This window comes from Palaemon carinicauda, chromosome 35 (assembly GCF_036898095.1).
Source record: "Palaemon carinicauda isolate YSFRI2023 chromosome 35, ASM3689809v2, whole genome shotgun sequence".
Lineage (NCBI taxonomy): Eukaryota > Metazoa > Arthropoda > Malacostraca > Decapoda > Palaemonidae > Palaemon > Palaemon carinicauda.
Window position 1 is genome coordinate 65142100 of NC_090759.1, and position 14166 is coordinate 65156265.

General features: G+C 34.4%; 1 protein-coding gene across 1 annotated transcript in view; it reads left to right on the forward strand.

Moving 5' to 3' along the window:
* Positions 1-14166, forward strand: part of LOC137627810 (major facilitator superfamily domain-containing protein 6-A-like) — a 116535-nt gene that overhangs the window by 97443 nt on the left and 4926 nt on the right. The window contains exons 3-6 of the mRNA XM_068359176.1: positions 10201-10357; positions 11925-12066; positions 12417-12581; positions 13500-13710. Of these exons, the coding sequence (XP_068215277.1) occupies positions 10201-10357; positions 11925-12066; positions 12417-12581; positions 13500-13710 (675 nt within the window). The remainder of the gene's footprint in view (positions 1-10200; positions 10358-11924; positions 12067-12416; positions 12582-13499; positions 13711-14166) is intronic.

Sequence of the window (14166 nt, forward strand, 5' to 3'; positions counted from 1 at the left end):
TATATATATATTATATATATATATATATATATATATATATATATATATATAGCCAGACACTTGCTCTTTATTATATACGATAGATTATTAAGAAGCCAGTATTATCATGGTTCCCCAAAACAACTAATTCCGCTTTATGAAAAGTTTTGATGGATTACCCTTCTTACGGTATGACAGATCCGCCTCTTCAAAAGTGGCAGGTTATATAATTCCAGAAGCACGGAGTGAAACAAAAAAGTTTCAATATGAATTCATTTAAATTTATATTTTTGCCTTTAAATGTGTTGTGGTGGCCTGGTGGCAGCGTCCTTGCCTGGTGTTTGTCCAGACTTGGGTTCGAGTCCCGCTCAAACTCGTTAGTTTCTTTGGTCGCTGCAATCTTACTATCCTTGTGAGCTAAGGATGTGGGGTATGGGGGAGCCTATAGGTCTATCTGCTGGGTTATCAGCAGCCATTACCTGGCCCTCCTTGGCCTTCGCTTGGGTGGAGAGGAGGCTTGAGCGCTGATCCTTTGTAGTATGGTCAGTCTCTAGATCATTGTACTGCTTGATAGGGCAATGTCACTGTCCCTTTCCTCTGACATTCATGAATAGCCTTTAAACCTCTAAATGTGGGTTATTTTTAGTATCTCAAAGAGGTTGTTTGTGGGATATATATGTAAACGTATATATTCATGTTACCAGTGTACGCGACCCGTCAAAATGGAGGCTAAATATTTACAGAGATATGCACAAGCTCGCATATTAAACCCTTTGCACCCCTCCCCTTTCCTAACTGCAACATGCTAATTTGGGTGATTTTTAGGAGATTAAGGTTTCCGAGTGTACCTCTCGGGGTTGACTCTCACCAGGGTGTGCCTACTCTCTCTCTCCCCCTACCCGAGGTATGGGGATAGACAGAAAATTCATACTTTTGGCCATACCGCTCAGCATGACCTGAAGATATGTATGTACGTATGTATATATATATATATATATATATATATATATATATATATATATATATATATATATGTATGTGTGTGTGTATGTATGTATGTGTGTGCGTGCGTACGTGTGTGTGTGTGTATATACATATATATATATATATATATATATATATATATATATATATATATATATATATATGTATGTATATATATATTTGTAGCCTATATATATATATATATATATATATATATATATATATATATATATATATATATATATATATATATATGATTGTAGCCTATATATATATATATATATATATATATATATATATATATATATATATATATATATATATATGTAGCCTATATATATATATATATATATATATATATATATATATATATATATATATATATATATATATATATATATATATATATACACGCAAACCCAGACACTTGCTCTTCATTATATAGAGTAGATTGTAAATAACTTTTTCCCGCGTAATACATAATGTACATTTAACTAATTCGCTTTCACACACAAAAAAAAAGTTTAGGTATAAAATGAAAAAAAATGTACCCAATACAAAGAACAAATAAGCAGAGTTTGAGGTTGACAACGAACAAAGACAGAACCCCCCGTTGTGTTTGCGAATGAGACAGATCATACCTATTTATTAACTGGTCGATTGGAACATCCTGTGAAATAGTTTAGCAAAGCTGAAATCTAATTTTTTTTTTTTTTTTTTTTTTTTTTTTTTTTTTTTTTTTTTTTTTTTTTTTTGTGTGCAGTATTCGTGTATCTGGAAGTATCAGTGATAGGAAAATAAGCTATAAGGGAATAAAACTAAATTACACATAGGAAAATTACACATGTAATTATTATTATAATTAATAATATTGATTAATAATGATAATAATAATAATAAGGATGATAATAATAGTAATAATAATAATGTCACGTACATTTTTGTATGTGACTTTTCAATTTAGATTTAATTCTTTTATAAACATCCTGTTTCCATTTATGGTTTGATTTACATTTGCTTGAAAGTAATGTTAGAGAATAAAATAATGGGCCCTATAGATTGTAATCGAAGTAGGGGAAGGAAGAGAAGACAATGGATTGACGAACTAAGAAAATTTGCTGGTATAGACTGACATGAAAGGGCCATAAACAAACGTGAGAGGATATGTGTGAGGCCTTAGTCCTGCTGTGGACTAAACAGACGGGAGTTGAATGTTACGTCTGAGGCCTTTGTCCTGCAGTGGACTAAACAGACGCGAGTTGAAGGATAGTCTGAGGCCTTTGTCCTGCTGTGGACTAAACAGACACGAGTTGAAGGATAGTCTGAGGCCTTTGTCCTGCTGTGGACTAAACAGACGCGAGTTGAAGGATACGTCTGAGGTCTTTGTCCTGCAGTGGACTAAACACATGAGTTGAAGGATACATCTGAGGCCTTTGTCCTGCAGTGGACTAAACAGACGCGAGTTGAAGGATACGTCTGAGGCCTTTGTCCTGCAGTGGACTAAACAGACGCGAGTTGAATGATGCGTCTGAGGCCTTTGTCCTGCAGTGGACCAAACAGACGCGAGTTGAATGATACGTCTGAGGCCTTTGTCCTGCAGTGAACTAGCAGCAGCTGATGAGGATGAATGTTAAGAGAAGTTGGGTAACTCGTAGAAGGAGCGCACCAAAGATTTCCAAGGTGGAGCTTCTGAAGTTCTGTGGTGGAATTTAGACAGTTCCTTTTTATGTGCTGGTTATCATTGTGTTTTGAGCTTTTTCATGTATTTTTCAGTGTTAGTTAACTTCTCCTTTTTATTCCTCTTCCTTTTTTCTTTTTCTTGTCATTCCTCGTTCATTTGTTGCGCTTACTTTTTCTTCTATATTTCCCTGGCATTCACATTCAATTATTATTTTATTGTAATAGTTTTGTAAATGATAGTTCTCATTTTAAGCCAGCTGTTTCGCTTACACAGAGAGAGAGAGAGAGAGAGAGAGAGAGAGAGAGAGAGAGAGAGAGAGAGAGAGAGAGAGAGAGAGAGAGAGAGAGAGTCATGCGTATTCCTATCGTTTTTATTAGCTAGTGGCCGTTTCCCTGTGGTTGTCGAAGGGGCGTTCCTGTTTTAGGCTTGCATGAAATTCACTTAGTCTCGCATGCGAGCCTGACGGATATAGGAACGCCTTAGGGATTAGGAGAGAGAGAGAGAGAGAGAGAGAGAGAGAGAGAGAGAGAGAGAGAGAGAGAGAGAGAGAGAGAGAGAGCACATATTCCTATTAAGGAAAGGAACAAAGCAAGCTGTACAATACGGGTTTAGCAAAAAATCTCTCTCTCTCTCTCTCTCTCTCTCTCTCTCTCTCTCTCTCTCTCTCTCTCTCTCTCTCTCTCTCTCTCTCTATATATATATATATATATATATATATATATATATATACATATACATACATATATACATACCTGTACCATGGTCTTCCACTATCTTGGGGTAGAGTTCTCTTGCTTGAGGGTACACTCTTTCACACTATTCTATGTTGTATCTCTTCCCTTTTTTTCTTTTTAAGCTCTTATAGTTTATATGTGAAAGACCAAACCTAATGATGTTACTCTTCTTAGAATATTTCATTTCAATTTGTTCATTATTTATCTTGTAGTTTATTTTCTCGTTTCCTTTCCTCACTAGGCTATTTTTCTCTTTTAGAGCGCATGGGCTTATAGCATCCTGTTTTTGCAACGAGGGTTATGGCTTAGCTTGTAATATATATATATATATATATATATATATATATATATATATATATATATATATATATATATATATATATATATATATATATATATATATATGTATATATATATATATATATAGTGTCGCAAATGTGTATTGGTAACAGAAAGGTTAAAGTATTTTAAAGAGTCTGATATACTGTATTGCTGTGACACGTTGAAGTATAATCCAATCTAAATCAGCGGATGTTTTTCCCTGACAAAAAAAAAAAAAAAAAAAAAACTGGTTACAGATCAGCTGGAATTGCTGACAGGTAAATTGCTCTGCGAGTGTGATAGTTGGCAATACGCCCCAAGTTTAGTGTCTCTTCGCCCAGCCTCCGTGGTTTAAAGGTTTAAAAGCCGCTCATGAATGGCAGAGGCAAGGAACAGTGACATTGCCCTATCAAGCAGGACAATGACCTAGAGACTGACCATATATCATATGATCAGCGCCAAGCCCCTCTCCACCCAAGCTAGGGACCAAACAGGTCCAGGCAATGGCTCATGATGACTCTGCAGATAGACCTATAGGCTCCCCCAAACCCCCTATCCTTAGCTCACAAGGACGGCGAGGTTGCATCTACCAAAGAAACTAACGAGTTTTAGCGGAACTCGAACCCCAGTCTGGCAATCAGCAATCAAGGACGTTACTACATCGGCCACCACAACCCCAAAACTTCAGTGATAGTTTAGAAAGGGAATATTTGTCTTTCGTCAGAGATAAATTTGTGAAATTTTGAATGACCAAAGAGTGAGGTTTATATATTCTAATAAATTAAAGTTATTTTTTATTTTTCAAGGACTTTCAAAAGTTGTGATTTTTATATTTTAATGAATTAGATTATCTAGAATTTTCATTTTAATGGACATTCACAAGTTGTGATTTTTGTATTCTAATAAATTAGAATTACTTTTATTTTGAATTTTGAATTTTCAAAGGGAGTTCAGAGTGACTTAAATTTTTAAAGGACACTCAGATGTTGTTTACGTGAAAAAAAAAAAACTGGTTAATTAATCTTTTATGGATGATTGGTGTGTGCAATGAATACCGATAAAGACTTCAGATAAGAAATTACATATATGTGCAACAAATATTGAATAATGAATAAATGAGCAACATGAAAAGCAAACAAAATCAACAGGTTTTTAGAAACCTTTGAACTCGACACTGATTTAAATGTGACAAAACTCAAAATAGTAAATACGGAAGGCCTTGACAAGCTAAAAATTGATTAATTAAAACAAAGCCAAACAGTTATTTGGTTATGACAGATCTCTAAATAGTAAATGCAAAATACCTTGACATGCTAAAAATTCATGTAGAAAAAGCGAAGGTATACAAAAGCTGCCAAAACCAAGCTGTTAATATTAACCACTATAAATAACAAAGAAGAAGAATGTGTCCTCCTCTCGAGCACCCAATCTAACACTTCATACAGTCATACTGCGCATTGGTCCAATGAGGGTAATGCCTGAAGGAAATTGCTTATTGACGCCCTTCAGGCGCAGTTGTATCCAGTAAGCCCTCCTGAGGGATCTTGTGGCCGTGCAAAGGGATTTCAGACGGTGGGGACCCCACTTGGTTATGCCATTATAACGAAGAAGTAGTGTTGTGGTGGCCTATTGGTCGGACAGGGGTTCGAGTACCGCTCAAGCTCGATAGTTTCTTGTAGTGTCTGCAACTTTACCATCCTTGTAAGCTAAGGATGGGAGGTTTGAAGGAGCCTATAGATCTTGCTGCTGATGAATCAGCAGCCATTGTCTGGCCCTCCCTGGTCCTAACTTAGGTGGAGAGTGGTCTTGGGCGCTGATCATAGGTATATATGGTCAGTCTTTAAGGCGTTATCCTATTAGCTAAAGAATTGTCGCTGTTCCTTGCTTCTGCCATTCATGAGTGGTCTTTAAATCATTCTGGAGTTAGATGAAACAGTTGATTTTGTAAATTAGATGAAACAGTTGATTTTATAAATTTGGACCAGAGGGGCCGTAACTGGGGTCGGGAAGGCCATTCATCGCCTATGTATAACACCTTAGTTTTGGAATACGAAGGAAAATTTAGTTTGGATATATATATATATATATATATATATATATATATATATATATATATATATATACATATATATACATATATATATATATATATATATATATATATATATATATATATATATATATATACATATATATATATATACATACATATATATATATATATATATATATATATATATATATATATATATATATATATATATAATATGCATATGCTTTTAGCACACAGCTTCTCTCTAATGCAATTTTCATTGAAGGCAATTGATTATGTTGAGAGTATATTCTAAAGAAATTAAAAATTCTGAAAATTAAAAAGAAAAAGCAAAAATCTTCAAAATTCGGAGATCTTTAGGTTTTGGAGAGGATAGTAGTTAATTATATACTTATATACATACATATATACGTACATATATATATATATATATATATATATATATATATATATATATATATATATATATATATATATATATATATATATATATATGTATATATATATATGTATATATATATATATATATATATATATATATATATATATATATATATATATATATATATATATATATATATATATGTATATACAGTATATAGATAAACACGTGTGTATGCATATACTGTATGTAATTTATATATAATGTGTGTATTAATTTCTATTTTCAATTAGTCCTCCAGTCCATCTAGTTCTTGACGGATTTTATGAAACAACCAATTACGCGAACAGTACAAATTGTTTGTTAAAACTGAGTAGAAAATAATAAAATAACTAAATAAATAATTAGACGAATAAAAATATGTGAAGAAATACTCAGTTGGTAACGACATTGAAAAAAAGAAAATCTGTTGACAGATTTGATGTTCGACTACTGAGATTCCTGGAATGCTAAATTTCTCCAGATCTATACTAATTTGGTTGCGAAAATTTACTTAGAAAAAAGTAACACGGAAGTCTTAAGTAATTGATACTTTTAAATGACCTTCAAGAGAACAGAAATCGCAACAAGGACAAAACAGACTCTCTCTCTCTCTCTCTCTCTCTCTCTCTCTCTCTCTCTCTCTCTCTCTCTCTCTCTCTCTCTCTCTCTCAGTGATAATCTCCATCGTGAGGCTCAGTACTACATAGTATTCTAGAAGTTTTATTCCAGCTTTGACCGAGTTGTGGAATGATCTTCCTAATCGGTTAGTTGAATCAGTAGAAATTCAAAAGTTCAAAGTTGCGACAAATGTTTTTATGTTGAACAGGCTGACATGAGTCTTTTTATAGTCTATATATGACATATCTGTTTCGACGATGTTACTGTTTTTAAGAATGATTTATTATTTATTTATTCTCGTCGTTTATTTATTTCCTTATTTCCTTTCCTCACTGGGCTATTTTTTCCTATTGGAGCCCTTGGACTTATAGCATCTTGCTTTTCCAACTAGGGTTGTAGCTTGGCTAATAATAATAATAATAATAATAATATTTCACAGAGTAAATTTTGCAAATTATGTGTAATTGTAAATCAATTGATAAAAGAGAAGAAAATATGTATTTTCTTCTTTTACTGAAGAGATTAATTAACCTTAAACGTATAAATCTTTCATGAAATTTTTTATCAGGTGAAATTTTATTCGTTGTCACATATGAATTTACTTAAAATTCATTGTGTTGAAAAATTAAGTGAGATTGTGACACAGAGCCGTTAAATCGATAAGAATTCAAGACTTAATTTACAGTTATAGTCGAAAATTTCTTCCAAATTGACGGAAGAAATGTTTACCCAAAACTTCTCCATTTTCAAAATCTTTAAAAACTTACTTTCCAACTGTTGCATGGTTGTCGAAATCTTCTCAGTTGTAGAATATTTGTCGAAAGGTTCTTCTCTTGTGTCGAAATTTTATCAAAAATTTCATCCCAAGTGTCGAATATGTTGTAATCTTCTGACCAAATGTAGTGTTTGTCATATACGCTTTTCCAGTTTCAGAAATTTTGTCGAAATTTTATAGAAAAATCTCTACCCAGTTGCACGATTAGATTTTCATCTTGTTGAATATTTTTTTGAGAACGTCACAATATTTTTTTTTCTCAAGAACCGCATTATAGGCAAAGCTGTGCTGTGAAATTCGTGTCATCCGTGTGTTTAACACGATCCTTGGAACGTGTAGCGACACGGAGATAAACAAGAGTTTCTTCTTCTTCTTCTTCTTCTTCTTCTTCTTCAGTTGTCAAACAAGATTTCGTCAAAAGAATCTTCTCTGATTTCCGGAATATGTTGATGCAAATGACATGTGGAATTCGAGGAACTATAATGTTGAAAATGCCGGATTTTCTCTCTCTCTCTCTCTCTCTCTCTCTCTCTCTCTCTCTCTCTCTCTCTCTCTCTCGTTTCACACGTAATTTGCTCCTTGAATCACCGAGATATGAAATGGTAATTTTCGGAGATGTAGTAAGTGAATGTATATAAATTACCAAAGAAATTACCATTAAGAAAAGTTCCCCAGAATGCATCTGTGGATTGGATTACCTTTGATAACTATTGCGTATGTATAGTGATATGTTTGTATCTATTGGTTATTTGTGTATTTACTTCCATTTGTTCTCTCTTTCACATATTGGCATTCTGTTCTGTGGGATCATGCATCGAAAGGAAATGGTATTTAAGGCGGTTTTTTTATGTATGAAAGATTGCACATTGAACACTCCATGATAATAATAACCAATTACTTAATCAACACTTGAGAAGTTAAATGCTCTCGGTTTCGTTACCAGTTAACAATATATGCCAGAGTTTGAATCCATTCCAAATTATTAAACACTCAAAATTTACATAAGAACCCCTGAGATTAGGGTTAGACAAGAAGCAATTGCGTCCGCTCCAATCTTCCAATCTGTTGATTAGTTATGTTAAAGTAGAGCAATACATTATGTCAATCTTCCAATCTGTGGATTAGTTATGTTGAAGTAGAGTAATACATTATGTCAATCTTCCAATCTGTTGATTAGTTATGTTAAAGTAGAGCAATACATTATGTCAATCTTCCAATCTGTGGATTAGTTATGTTGAAGTAGAGTAATACATTATGTCAATCTTCCAATCTGTTGATTAGTTATGTTAAAGTAGAGCAATACATTATGTCAATCTTCCAATCTGTGGATTAGTTATGTTAAAGTAGAGCAATACATTATGTCAATCTTCCAATCTGTGGATTAGTTATGTTAAAAGTAGAGCAATACATTATGCTCCATAAAACCGTGCATACTATGGAGGCTGGATGAAGTTTATCAAGTTTTTAATTGGGATAATTGGAGAAGCGTAACTTGGAATACTATATCATAATCCCACCTTTAGGTCTAAAGCCAGTAAAGTCCGAACATGAAGTTACAATGTCCCAGGAGCCTCGGTGTTTTTTTTTTTTTTTTTTATACAATATCCTAAGAGCTTCAGTTTTAAAGTTACAATGTCCCAAGATCCTTAGTTTTAAGGTTACAGTGTCCCAGGAGCCTCAGTTTTAAAGTTACAATGTCCCAGGAGCCTTAGTTTTAAGGTTACAACGTCCCAGGATCCTCAGTTTTAAGGTTACAATGTCCCAGGAGCCTTAGTTTTATGGTTACAGTGTCCCAGGAGCCTCAGTTTTAAGGTTACAACGTCCCAGGATCCTCAGTTTTAAGGTTACAATGTCCCAGGAGCCTTAGTTTTATGGTTACAGTGTCCCAGGAGCCTCAGTTTTAAAGTTACAATGTCCCAGGAGCCTCAGTTTTAAGGTTACAACGTCCCAGGAGCCTTAGTTTTAAGGTTACAGTATCCCAGGAGCCTCAATTTTGAAGTTACAATGTCCCAAGAGCCTCAGTTTTAAGGTTACAATGTCCCAGGAGCCTTAGTTTTAAGGTTACAGTATCCCAGGAGCCTCAATTTTGAAGTTACAATGTCCCAAGAGCCTCAGTTTTAAGGTTACAATGTCCCAGGAGCCTTAGTTTTAAGGTTACAACGTCCCAGGATCCTCAGTTTTAAGGTTACAATGTCCCAGGAGCCTTAGTTTTATGGTTACAGTGTCCCAGGAGCCTCAGTTTTAAAGTTACAATGTCCCAGGAGCCTCAGTTTTAAGGTTACAACGTCCCAGGATCCTCAGTTTTAAGGTTACAATGTCCCAGGAGCCTTAATTTTTAAGGATTTTCACAACCCCTGAAAATTTATTATCTGTTGATACCAGATCAAAATCTGGAAAAACGATTTGAAAGCATTTTATTAGATATCAGGTTTAATTATTAATAATCTTAGTTGGTTAAATGCTCACTGGCTCTTGCTCGCAAAAGATCAGCACGTAAGTCTGACTTCGCTTGATGTTTTGATTTGGTAATCTTGATTGTACAAAAAGAGCCCATACAGTTAAATCTGTGCAGTTCGGAAGACCCAATCACAATCCTTTATTTGAATTATTTTTCTTTCCTATTTATCACAGGTGCCAGTCTCCACACTGCCTTGCTGTTTGTGCCTCGGTATACAGAAACTGAGATCCCCTTAATAGTCAATTGCAGACCCGAGGGAGCGTTGCTTTCAATTAGCACATGCAGGGAAGCGTGCTTCGATCCTGCTGATTATGTTGTTTTGCAATTCAAGTAAGTGATAATTCTTTTATAATTGGTCTTTAAAATTTTCATTATTCATATCTCATAGTAAAATTAGGGTACAGTATACTGTATATCAGTTTAGTGAGATCTGTGTTACAGTATGGACATGATTCATGGTACGACAATAAAACTATCCAACAGAATTTTTTAGATTTGAGAAAAAAGCCCGCATAAGAACATTGTGAGTTAAATGGCAGGACAGGATTAGAAATAAAACTACAATATAAGAGAGATTGCTCGAGTTCCGTATGTGGATGAGATCATGGTGAGGGGTAGGAGATGGTTTGGGCATGCTCTTCACACTCTCCAAAAGAGATTAGCTTACCAAACTTTTAACTTGGCCTCACAGGACATGAGAAGAGTTGGAAGACCCAGGCCTGCATGGCTAAGCACTTTAAAGTGTGGAGGTGATGAATGAAGAAGTATTGATTTAAAAGCTAAAGATAGAGATGACGAGTAAAACCTAATCAAGGACATTTGCATCAAAAGCCATAGGTGATAATGATGATGATAATTTCCAGAAAATAAAAATATCCTGTACAGTAGTATAGTATCCAGAATGCTGAAACAGCAACACTGAAGTTTAACTTAACTGACCATGATGGTTTTCCATAATTTGATGGAGTGTTGACTGATTTACTTACACTTGATGAGGGCGGTGACAAAATTGATGATTTCCCATCCCACTAGGTCAGACATTCTAAGAACAAATTTAGTTTTGAAGTTCTAAGGCACTCCCTTAAAAATCTTGGGAATTTGTAACTTTGTCCCCTATGGTGCTTGATCTCAAATACAGTAGTAAGGGGTGGAAGCTGAAAATGAAGTCAAGTTAGTTGAACATAGTAAAGTACCTCTGCATTAATAGTGTATAGAAAAAAAATAAATGAGTCAAACTTTACAAGTAGATAAAAAAAAAGTTACCTGTGGCTGAAACTCCAGCAGAGTGAGCATAAGTATTACATTACCTGTATGATATAATACTGTATCGTGTAATTGCCTACCTTTCAGTATGCATGAGCACCCACCCCCGTTTTCTCAAGGGGAATGGGAATGGCAAACTGTAATAACCCAACATCTCTTAGAAATTAAAGAGAGTGTGAGAGCAAATTAGCCCTTTCCCATATTCTCTCACAAATGTCCATGACAATTATTAATATTACCGGTATTTGCTTAGCTACAACCCTAGTTGGAAAAGCAGAATGCTATAAGGCCAAGGGCTCCAACTGGGAATATAGCCCAGTTTGGAAAGAAAATGAATAAACTCCGTGAAAAGTAATGATTAAAGAATATGAAATATCTTGAAATCAGTAACAACGTTAAAATAGATCTGTCATATATAAACTATGAAGAGAGCCTTATATCAGCCTGTTCAACTTGAAAACATTTGCTGGAAGTTTGAACTTCAAAAGTTCCACCAATTCAACTGCTTGATTAGGAAGATCATTCCACAATATACTATAGTTACAGCTGGAATAATACTTCTAGAATACTGTGTAGTATTTGTCTTTTACCTCCATAAACCACGTAACTCATGTAGTTCTTTTGCTCGTTTCAGCATTTCAGGCTGTAAAGTGTCCTGCGATCAGCCACAAGAGCTGGGAAAAGGAGTAGGAGAACCAACAGTTGAACAGCATCAGTGGCCTGTACTTTGCAAAAACCAAAAGAAGAACCAGGAATGTCAAATTTTTAACGAGGAGGTCAGTTTTAGATAAATCCAGAGTTTTAATTTTATTTTTGTACTGCATGTATATTTCTGAGTTACAGTTAATATAGTTTTTGTTAGGTATTTATTTACAACAGTCTGTATCCTTTTTTGTTCATTTTATTTCATTTTCATCAGTATTAGTTTTTAAACCTCATGGCATCTTCCTTGGTTTTGCAGTTAAGACTTCTATTCTGTCAAAGCCTGCTATCTAAGTTAATACCATCTTGGCTTGTGCCTTATTCAGTATACTAGGAAAATTTGGAATACTGTACCGTAATATAATCATTCGTAAATTATTTTCTTATGGGAAACCTTTAATTTCATTAATAATCGTGTTTTCAGGAAAGCATGGAATTTAATGCGACCCTATCTTTACGAAAGAGTCAAGGCGATTATACTTGCCAGTATCCTATACAGAACTTCAGCATTAACAACTCAGAATATACAAGTCTCACCTGCAGCAGATTGTCTCCTCACTGCAATGTCTCCTGTAACGCCAGCTTGATGGTAAGCATTGTCACCCTCCAAGTTTTCCAACTCTTAAAAGAAACTGCGCGAGTTTTTAAAACCTCTTACTGTATTTTGTATTCCACACTGATTTATCTTTACATGAGGACTGATATGAATATATATATTATTTTGTTTAATCTTAAGCCAAAATTCACTCTTTATTATTATTATTATTATTATTATTATTATTATTATTATTATTAAATGCTTAGCTACAACCCTGTTCACACAGGTAACCATTAGGATTAAGATGTAATTGAAATATGCTTTTGTAGTAGGGTACCGTACTTATACTCCACTGTATAGGCTTTATATTTGTAAGCAGGGATGCTGAAGGCAGTTCCCAATGTTAGGAAATCTTAATTTTTAGGACACTTTGAGGTGCTAAATAATCATATAAGAAATGTGGAAATTTGCTAAACTGTTTATACTACCATAGTGGTAGAGTAAAATCTTATTAAAAATATCCATTGCGTAATGATTTAAATTACTGTAAATCTTTCCTGACTGGATCAGCTGATATTAGAAATTCTTTTTGAAGTGCCAACTAACAACAAATGACAGTACTGATCACTAATTTCATGACCATTCCCTTTCTTGCCATCTGAATTGTCTACCCTCATTGTTCTAAAGTCTTGGGTAGTGCCATAGCCTCTGTACCAAGGTATTCCACTGTTTTAGGTTACAGTTCTCTTCCTTGACGGTACACTCAGGCACACTATTCTGTTATTTTTTTTATTTCTTGTCGTCACTGGGCTATTTTCCCTGTTGGAGCCCTTAGGCTTATAGCATCCTGCTTTTCCAACTAGGGTTATAGCTTAGCTAGTAATAATAATAAAAATAATAATGTCACTTTATTTATCTTTAGTGTACTATATCAGCACTGCAATGTATTATTTTAATTTTCTCCTTCAGGAAAACATGAACAGCCAATTAAAAAATCCTGGGTGCAAGATTGTCGAGGGAAACCTAGAATTAACCATGTGGTTGTACTTTGCTGTCCGTGCAATGGCAGAAATGATGTCTGCCATCTTAGTATCTCTCCTAGAGGCTGTTGCCCTGACAATGGTGCACCAGCACAAGGGGGATTATGGCAGGGAGAAAATGTGTGGCCTCATTGCTGTCGGTAAGTTTTGTGCATACTTCAATTTCCGATCTTGACATGTCACCAGTTTAAAAAGACATGTAAATGGTGCTTCTCGTGTTTCATTGTGTTGGCTAAAGGATTGGTTCTTGAGTAATAGGTTGAAATTAAAGTAACACCAAGGTAAAGATGTTGGTTAAAATCAAAGTAACATTAAGTTAAAGATGCTGACCAGTTTGGTAGTAAGAGACTACAGAGAGTGGTTCAAAAGTAGATGATTAAGCAATGCAGCTGAGGGCTAAAAGACACTACTAAGAACTTATATTTTAGTGCAAAAATAAAACCATAAAATTCCCTTCATATGGTGAATGATCTGTAGCCATAATCAAGAAAACCCTCCCTACTAAGCACTAGCGTTCAATAGACGTGAACTTTAATATTACTTGTCAAATATAATTTCTTTATGGGGAAAATGTTTAATTTTGTCTGAAACATGAC